Source organism: Artemia sp. Qi Xiang Cuo, chromosome 20 (genome assembly GCF_049724085.1).
Source record: "Artemia sp. Qi Xiang Cuo chromosome 20, ASM4972408v1, whole genome shotgun sequence".
Classification (NCBI taxonomy): Eukaryota; Metazoa; Arthropoda; class Branchiopoda; order Anostraca; family Artemiidae; genus Artemia; species Artemia sp. Qi Xiang Cuo.
In genome coordinates this window covers 28,060,347-28,070,897 of record NC_142813.1, presented here as the reverse complement: position 1 = coordinate 28,070,897, position 10,551 = coordinate 28,060,347, and the positions used below count along the sequence as shown (strand labels likewise).

Below are 10,551 nucleotides of genomic sequence, written 5' to 3'. Positions count from 1 at the left end.
AAACTAAACTATAACTCTAACTAAAGCTCTAAACTAAAACTCTTATCTAAAACTAAACAACACCTCTAAACCAAAATTCTTAACTAAAACTAAACTAAACTATATCTCTAACTAAGACTCTAAGCTAAGACTCAAAACTAAAACTCCAATATCTAAACTAAAACTCTTAACTAAAACTAAACAAAAACTATAACTCTAACTAAAATTCTAAAGTAAAAGTGTAAACTAAAACTATAAACTCTAAACTAAAACTCTTAAGTAGAACTAAACTAGAGATCTAAACTAAAGCTCCTAACTAAAACTAAGCTAAACTATAGCTCTAACAATTTAAGCTAAGACTCTAAACTAAAACTCTAAATTCCCAACTAAAACTAAACTAAACTATAAATAGAAATAAAACTCTAAGCTAAGACTCTAAACTAAAACTCTTAACTCTAACTAAAACTCTAAGCTAAGACTCTAACATAAAGCTTTAGACTCCAAAAATAAACTTAAACTAAACTAAACTATAACTCTAAAAAAAACTGTAGGGTAATACTCCAAACTAAAACTCTAAACTCTAAACTAAAACTCTTATCTAAAACTAAACAACAACTCAAAACTAAAACCCTTAACTAAAACTAAACTAAACAATAACTCTAACTAAACTCTTAAATAAAACTAAACTAATCTCTAACCAACTAAAACTCTAAGCTAGGACTCTAAGCTAAGACTCTAAACTCTAAACAACAACTCTTAACTAAAACTCTAAATTCTAAACTAAAACTCTTATCTAAAACTAAACAACGCCACTAAACTAAAATTCTTAACTAAAACTAAACTATAACTCTAACTAAAACTCTAAGCTAAGACTCTAAACTAAAACTCCAATATCTAAGCTAAAACTCTTAACAAAAACTAAACTAAAACTATAACTTTAACTAAAACTCTAAATAAAAACTGTAAACTCAAACTATAAACTCTAAACTAAAACTCTTAAGTTAAACTAAACTAAAGATCTAAACTAAAACTCCTAACTAAATCTAAACTAAACTATAACTCTAACAAAAACTCTAAGCTAAGACTCTCAACTAAAACTCTAAATTATCAACTAAAACTAAACTAAACTATAAATAGAACTAAAACTCTAAGCTAAGACTCTAAACTAAAACTCTAAACTCTAGCTAAGACTCTAAACTCTAAACTAAAACTCTTAACTACTATAACTCTAACTAAAACTGTAAGCTAATACCGAACTGAAATTCTAAACTAAAACTCTTATCTAAAACTAAACTAAACTAAAAAAACAAAGAAAAACTCTAAGCTATGACTCTAGGCTAAAACTCTAAACTAAAACGTTCAGCTAAAACTAAACTACAAGTAAAAACAATCTTAACTAAAACTAAAATCAAAAATAACTCTAGCTAAAACTCTAAGTGCTGAGACTCTAACTTGAAACTCTAGACTCTGAACTACAGCTAAACTAAACTATAACTCTAACTAAAACTGTAAGCTAATATCAAACTAAAACTCTAAACTAAAACTCATATCTAAAACTAAACAACAACTCGAAACTAAAACTCTTAACTAGGGTAAGACTCCAAACTAAAACTCTAAAATATAAAATAAAACTCTTATCTAAAACTAAACAACGACTCAATACTATAACTCTTTACTAAAACTAAACTAAAATATAACTCTAACTAAACTCTTAACTAAAACTAAACTAATCTATAACTAACTAAAACTCTAAGCTAAAACTCATATCTAAAACTAAACAACAACTCGAAACTAAAACTCTTAACTAGGGTAAGACTCCAAACTAAAACTCTAAACTCTAAACTAAAACTCTTATCTAAAACTAAACAACGACTCAATACTAAAACTCTTTACTAAAATTAAACTAAACTATAACTCTAACTAAACTCTTAACTAAAACTAAACTAATCTATAACTAACTAAAACTCTAAGCTAGGACTCTAAACTAAAACTCTAAACTCTAAACTCTAAACAAAAACTCTTAACAAAAACTCTAAATTCTAAACTAAACTCTTATCTAAAACTAAACGACGCCACTAAACTAATATTCTTAACCAAAATTAAACTAAACTATAACTCTAACTAAGATTCTAAGCTAATACTCTAAACTCTAAACTAAAATTCTTAACTAAAACTTAACTACAAATCTAAACTAAAACTCTTAACTAAAACTAAACTAAACTATAACTCTAACTGAAACTCTAAGCTAACACTCTAAATTAAAACTCTAGACTCTAAACTAAAACGAAACTAAATTATAACTCTAGCTAAAACTCTAAACTAAAACTCTTATCTAAAACTTAACAGCACCTCTAAACTAAAATTCTTAACTAAAACTAAACTAAACTATAACTCTAACAAAAACTCTAAGTTAAGACTCTAAACCAAAACTCTAAATTCTCAACTAAAACTAAACTAAACTATAAATAGAACTAAAACTCTAAGCTATGACTCTAAACTAAAACTCTAAACTCTAGCTAAAACTCTAAACTCTAAACTAAAACTCTTAACTACTATAACTCTAGCTAAAACTGTAAGCTAATACTGAACTGAAACTCTAAACTAAAACTCTTATCTAAAACTAAACTACACTAAAAGTACAAAGAAAAACTCTAAACTATGACTCTAGGCTAAAACTCTAAACTAAAACGTTTAGCTAAAACTAAACTACAAGTAAAAAAACACTTAACTAAAACTAAAATAAAAAATAACCCTAACTAAAACTCTAACTGCTGAGAGTCTAACTTGAAACTCTAGACTCTGAACTACAACTAAACTAAACTATAACTCTAACTAAAACTGTAAGCTAATATAAAACTAAAACTCTAAACTAAAACTCATATCTAAAACTAAACAACGACTCTAAACTAAAACTCTTAACTAGGGTAAGACTCCAAACTAAAACTCTAAACTCTAAACTAAAGCTCTTATATAAAACTAAACAACAACTCAAAACTAAAACCCTTAACTAAAATTAAACTAAACTATAACTCTAACTAAACTCTTAACTAAAACTAAACTAATCTATAACTAACTAAAACTCTAAGCTAGGACTTTAAACTAAAACTCCAAACTCTAAACTCTAAACAAAAACTCTTAAACTAAAACTCTAAATTCTAAACTAAAACTCTTATCTAAAACTAAACAACGCAACTAAACTAAAATTCTTAACTAAAATTAAACTAAACTATAACTCTAACTAAGATTCTTAACTAAAAAAACTCTTAACTAAAACTCTATAACTAAACAATAACTCAAAACTAAAACTCTTAACTAAAACTAAACAACGCCACTAAACTAAAATTCTTAACTAAAATTAAACTAAACTATAACTCTAACTAAAACTCTAAGCTAAGACTCTAAACTAAAACTCTGAATTAAAACTCTAGACTCTAAACTAAAAATAAACTAAACTACAACTCTAACTAAAACTCTAAGCTAAGACTCAAAAATAAAACTAAAATATCTAAACTAAAACTCTTAACTAAAACTAAACTAAAACTATAACTCTAACTAAAACTCTAAAGTAAAACTGTAAACTCAAACTATAAACTCTAAACTGAAACTCTTAAGTAAAACTAAACTAGAGATCTAAACTAAAGCTCCTAACTAAAACTAAACTAAACTATAACTCTAACAAAAACTCTAAGCTAAGACTCTAAACTAAAACTCTAAATTCTCAACTAAAACTAAACTAAACAATAAATAGAACTAAAACTTTTAACTCAAAAACTATTAACTAAAACTCTAAATTCTAAACTAAAAATCTTATCTAAAACTAAACAACGCAACTAAACTAAGATTCTTAACTAAAATTAAACTAAACTATAACTCTAACTAAAACTCTAAGCTAAGACTCTAAACTAAAACTAAACAACACCTCTAAACTAAAATTCTTAACTAAAACTAAACTAAACTATAACTATAACTAAAACTCTAAGCTAAGACTTAAAACTACAACTCCAATACCTTAACTAAAACTCTTAACTAAAACTAAACTAAAACTATAACTCTAACTAAGACTCTAAAGTAAAAATGTAAACTAAAACTATAAACTCTAAACTAAAACTCTTAAGGCAAACTAAACTAGAGATCTAAACTAAAACTACTAACTAAACTATAACTCTAACAAAACTCTAAACTAAAATTCTTAACTAAAATTAAACTAAACTATAACTCTAACTAAAACTCTAAGCTAAGACTCTAAACTAAAACTCTGAATTAAAACTAAACTAAAATATAACTCTAACTAAAACTCTAAGCTAAGACTCAAAACTAAAACTCCAATACATAAGCTAAGACTCTTAACTAAAAATAAACTAAAACTATGACTCTAACTAAAACTCTAAAGTAAAAATGTAAAATAAAACTATAAACTCTAAACTAAAACTCTTATTTAAAACTAAACTATAGATCTGAACTAAAACTCCTAACTAAAACTAAACTAAACTATAACTCCAACAAAAACTCTAGGCTAAGACTCTAAACTGGATCTCTGAAGTCTCAACTAAAACTAAACTAAACTATAAATAGAACTAAAACTCTAAACTAATACTCAAAACTAAAACTCTAAAATCTAACTAAGACTCTAAACTCTAAACTAAAACTCTTAACTACTATAACTCTAGCTAAAACTGTAAGCTAATACCGAACTGAAACCCTAAACTAAAACTCCTATCTAAAACTAAACTAAACTAAAAGTACAAAGAAAAACTCTAAGCTATGACTCTAGGCTAAAACTCTAAACTAAAACGTTTAGCTAAAACTAAATTACAAGTAAAAAAAAACTTAACTAAAACTAAAATAAAAAATAACTAAAACTCTAAGTGCTGAGAGTCAAACTTGAAACTCTAGACTCTGAACTACAACTAAACTAAACTATAACTCTAACTAAAACTGTAAGCTAATATCAAACTAAAAATCTTAACTAAAACTAAACAACAACTCTAAACTAAAACTCTTAACTATAACTAAACTAAACTACAATTTTAAACTCAAAATCTTAACTAAAACTAAACTACAACTCTAAAGTAAAACTCTTAACAAAAATTAAACTAAACTATAACTCTAACTAAAACTCAAAACTCTGAACTAAAACTCTGTAGTCTAAGCTAAAAATCTTAAATAAAATTAATATTATCTATAATTATAATTAAAACTCTAATATAGGACTCAAAACTAAAACTCTAAACTAAAACTCTTAACTAAAACTAAACAACAACTCCAAACTAAAACTCTTTACTAAAACTTAAATACACCTCTAAACTAAAACTTTTAACTAAAACTAAACAGAACTAAAAGTGTAACGAAAAACTCTAAGCTAAGACTCTAGGCTAAAATTCTAAACTAAAACTCTTAGCTAAAACTAAACTACAAGTCCAAAAACACTTAACTAAAACTAAAATGTATTGCTTGGTGTTGGGGTATTCAAAAAGCCATAGAGTAAAGTTGTGGGATAAAAGGATGGATACTTCAACTTGTAAAATTGGTTTAGGAGGGACATTAAGAAAAGAATTTTTTCTGAAATAATATAATAATGCCTTTTGAAAAGTATTGTTTGGTGTTGGGGTATGCAAAAAGATGTAAGGTAAAGTTATATGTGAAAAGGATGAGTACTTCAACTTGTAAAATGGGTTTAAGAGGGATATTAAGAAAAGAACTTGTTCTGAAAAATATAATAAAGCCTTTGAAAAGTATTGCTTGGTGTTGGGGTATTCAAAAAAGTCATAGAGTAAAGTTGTGGGTGAATAGGATGGGTACTTCAACTTGTAAAATAGGTTTAAGTGGGATATTAAGAAAGGAACTTGTTCTGAAAAGATATAATAAAGCGTTTTAAAAAGTATTGCTTGGTGTTGGGGTATTCAAAAAGCCATAATGTAAAGTTTTGGGTGATAAGGATGAGTACTTCAAGTTGTAAATTTGGTTTCTGAGGAACATTACCTAAAGAACTTTTTCTGAAAAGATATATTCGAGGGGAGCCAAAAAGTTGGGGTGGGGAGGGGGCCCTTCTGTTTCTCAAGTGCGCAAAAAAAATATTAAAAAATGGGGGGGGGGGCCTGGGGGGAGGGGGCTCTTTGGGCGACTGGGGGAGGGGGGCCCTTTTTTGTCTCAAGTTCGCCAAAGAAATGGGGGGGCAAAAAGGTTGGGCGGGGGCCCCTTTGGGGTTTTGGTAGGAGACCTTACAACACCTCAAATGGAACTTGTGTATTATAACGACCACAGAGTTTCACTCCCAAATCATCTTCTAAAATGTCTCAAACTGTTTCGCCCAAAAAATCCCTAAAATGCCGATTAATTTGTTTCGCTCAAATAATCCCCTAAAAGTAATTCCTGCGTGTTCCTTTGTTTCGGCAACCCTGTACTGTCACATTTGAAATTTCCAGGAAACCATTTCCCGTGTAAAATATATTAAATTTGTCTTGATCTCGTATGAATATCTGAAAAAATCTAAGGTGTTCCTACTTACGCTATTATGGTTTCGAAATAATATTTATATTTATCTCTCAGACCTAAAGATCAGAGAAGCGATATTTGAAAATAGAATATTAATTAATCTTTCAGACCTAAAGATCAGAGAAGCCATATTTAAAAATGAAATCCCCTCATGATAAAGTTCCCCATCGATTATGTAAATCAATTTCTCAGAAATCCTGTCCCCCTAGTGGATCAATACACTTAGAAACATCTCCTTATTGACCTTGAAAAAGACACGTGATCCTGTCCCCTTCATGGGTCAATACCATTGTACCGTTAGTATTCTCAGTGCGCATGTGCAAACTTCGTACCGGAGTCAATAGGCTTAGAAACATCCCCTGATTGACCTTGAAAAAGAAGTCAATGACCCTGTCTCGTTAGACTCGATTATAGATGGCAGCAGTGTGTTCGTTCTGTGCTGGCCCCTTTTTCTACTGCTAATGCCCTTTTTAATGCTCGAAAGTGATTGGACGTCAACTAATCCCCCTCCCGCGCCCACCCTACCAATTGCCCATTATGTTTAAAAACTAAATGTTGCCTTAAGATTAAATCAAAATGCACTGTGTTAATGCTAATTCCCAATAAGGCATCACAGCAGTATACCAAGAACGAAAGAGGGTATTATGTTCAAACTTACGGGGTTACTTCTGCTCTTAAAATTTAACCAAATGAAACTAGCGTAGTTGTATCCAAGCTATCAAAGAAAGTAAACAGATTTTTTTTGCGAATGGTGTCAAGTTTTCTTTTTCAGGTCAACTAAAGGAGGTATGAAACTAAATTAAACACTACTATTTGTGTCCAGATTTTTAAAAGGGTATATGTTGTTGAAAATTGCTGAACATTTTTCTCTAGCATACAAATAGCAGGCCAAACTATAAAGTCTTAAGAAAAAGAAAGTTTTAAAGTATTATTTTCTTTTTCTCTAAAAAGACTGTATCAATATAAAACGAACAGAAATTAATAAACAAAAAAATTTTCCACAAAATAAGTTTTTCAAAGAAAAGTAAAGAACTCCATTAAACAAAAAATGAGCAAGACCAAAATCAAATAATCTACCAAGCGTGAAACTACCATAAATCAGCATCGATAAATAAATGAAACCCAAAACAAACAGAAATTACAATAAATAACCGAGTCAAACTCAAAACGAGCTGAAATTAACATAAGTAGGGCTCCAAACCCCTATGCTTTCCCAAGGCCAGAACATAATTGGCACTTTACTGAAAAAAAAATACAAATGAATCTAAATTTTCAGTTTGATATACATATACTGATATTTAGTAATCAAAATGTTAATATTATTTGATTTATTAAGTTATAAAAGTAAAAACATTTATATTTTTTCAGTAAAATGCAAGTTATATTCTGGTCTTGGGAAGGCATAGAGGTTTTGAGCCCTACTTTTCTTCCCAGATTCTTTTAAGCGGGTTATTTTGACCTTTTCTTTTAACAAAATGGCTAGGCCTTTCTCATGATTTGGATAAGATATTAAGGGGGTTAGGGGGGGGGGGGGCAGAAATACAAACGAGTGAGGAAGAGGGATGTTTTGGCCTGCAATACCTTTATATCTTTGCAAAAGGCAAAAGAACTTTCAATATTCAATAAAATGACTCCTCTGATGTTTCAACAACCAGTCCTTTTACAAGAAGTGGCAGAAGGAAAAATAATAACATATTTAGACAACAGTAAAGTGTTGCGTATGATTGTTGAATAATGTTCTTTAATCCTAAGAAAAAAAAATCCATAGTTTCAACCAATTGGTGGTACATGATTTGAAAGGAAAACTATCTCTGTCTACAGTAATTTGCGCCTGAATAAATAGCTATTTCATGCGGTATTGATTGAACAAATTAATATTTATATTCAGCAGGTTAATACAGTTTTACTTAGTGATGACAAAATCACGATTTTTCTCTATATTGAAAAAAAAAGTTTGCCAGAGTAAAAAATAATTGAAAAAAATTACAAACTTAAACGAGGTTTTCAATGTTTCAAACTAAGAAGGCAAACTATTCGTACACATAAGTTCACCCTAACATAATTGTCGAGCAAATGTCTGCCAGTTAATAACTCCGAAGCTAATAATAAAACATTATTTGAAACAGAGTTAATGTTAAAAGACATGCTTTATCTCCAAGAATTCAAAACTTTGACCCTCTGCAGATTCTTTTTTAAACCGAAAGCGTCTAAGCATCCCTTTGTTATTACTCGGAGAGAGAAGAAATAAAATACCAAGACACTCTGAATTCTCTTATGCTTTATTATTCTTTATTTGTTTTTAGGCTAGTATGTGTCTTTTTTAACTGTATGATCTTTTTCGTTTATATTGAAATGCCTTGTGTTGTTTGCAAAATTTGTTTTATGCAGTGCATTTTCTTTCTTCATAACTTTTCTCATTACTAAATTTTGGATGTTGGCCTTTTTTGTTTTTATTTTACCGGGGGGAAAATGGCCCTTCCTTTCCCACTAAAACTATTGACATATTTGTTTTCATCCCTAGATAATTGGCTGTTTTTCAAAATGAGTGTTGCTACTGTTTGCTCTTCATTTTGTCTTTTAATGAGACAGCTGGCATAATAAATGGACATAGTTTAAGCATTGTGAGAATAATAATGCTTATGCGAGAGAATTTGAATGTGTAAATTTCAAATAAGGTAATTATATGACTGACTATATAATTTTAATTTCTAGATTGGCCTGTTATTCAGTGATATGATTTAGAGCGTTTAATGTGATTGTGTATTATTTGTAATAAATATGTTTGGTATAATAAAGTACAAAAATGCTATTAAGGGATATACTGGGATATTGACGTTCTATTTTCAAAATTATTTGAATTATGAAAAGATCCAAAAACCCGAAAGGAAGGCCATAGTCGTTTTACAGAAGGAAATAAGTGAATATAAGTGATTCTTGGTGTCTTATTTTCTATTAACTCAAACTGTCGGGATTTTCAGGAATAAAAAAAAATCACAGAATTTTCTGTTAGGAAACAGAAAAATTTCTGGCACGTTTTAACCATCCGTAAACTATCTGGTCTCCAACAGATATTCTAGCAGACATTATTCCTTGAGTAAAAGTTGTCAAGCAGCAGAAACTTTCTGTTAGTCGTAAGGGATTTTTCCAAGGACATTGGCAAGAACACCTTCTCATGTTTTTTCAAGGAGAATCTTAGGCCGAGATTACGGTATTTGTCAGAAATGACGTTACAAGTTCTAAAAAGCTCTCAGTAAATGTTTCAATTCAGTCGTAAATTCAGGAAACAGCTATTAGGACTCGAGTAATCGTATCCTTGTCATCATTTGTATGTTTAAGACTCCTTTGATGGACAAGGCGACCCAAGGGGGAAAACGATGCTAATAGTTAGATCTTGGAAGACCGGGTAACTCTGGACATATATAGTTCTTTGCGTTCCTTCGCAACAAATAACAGCGTCGATCTTCATACAGGTGGTGAATGTGGTCCACAATTCTCACGGTTATCTTAGCAAATTAACAACCCGTTCTGATTATTTTTTACCTGTAGGCTTGCGCACCGTCAAGATTTTGGAAACAGCACCAAACGTCCCAACAAATTTTCTTACTTTCATCTGTAATTATTTTATTGTTTTCAATGTGTGTCACGCTTCAGATGAAAGTATGTTTTTTTCATAGATATACAAACTTTGACTATAGTTTGCCCCACTTCTCCCTGATGGATCGAAAAAACAACGAAAAGGCAGAGTAACGGACAGGTTCGATTGCTCTTACAGTATAAAGATACTAATATTTTATATTTACTTATTTCTGATCCAGTTGTAAAATGATCGTCTGACACGAGAGTGGCTAGGTTTCGATTCACATTCGGGGTATTTTTTCTGTCGTGGCTTCTGGCAAATTTTTCAATTATTATCTATCAGGTAAAAGTGACAATCCATAGTCAAAGCTTTTTGATATATAAAAGCAATGTTTTCATTCTATTTCAACCCAAATACACATTGAAAACTATGAATTAACTGAAGAAAAAAGTAAGAAAAAGTATGTTTATTTGCCAATAATAATAAAAAGAAATTAAACTTTC

General features: G+C 29.5%; 1 protein-coding gene across 1 annotated transcript in view; it reads left to right on the top strand.

The window, feature by feature from the left end:
• Nucleotides 1-9,249, top strand: part of LOC148940061 (uncharacterized) — a 99,423-nt gene extending 90,174 nt beyond the window's left edge. Inside the window, exon 7 of the mRNA XM_089106201.1 lies at nucleotides 8,993-9,249. Coding sequence (XP_088962327.1) covers nucleotides 8,993-9,069 — 77 coding nt within the window. The 3' untranslated portion in view covers nucleotides 9,070-9,249. The remainder of the gene's footprint in view (nucleotides 1-8,992) is intronic.
• The last annotated feature ends 1,302 nt before the right edge of the window (nucleotides 9,250-10,551 follow it).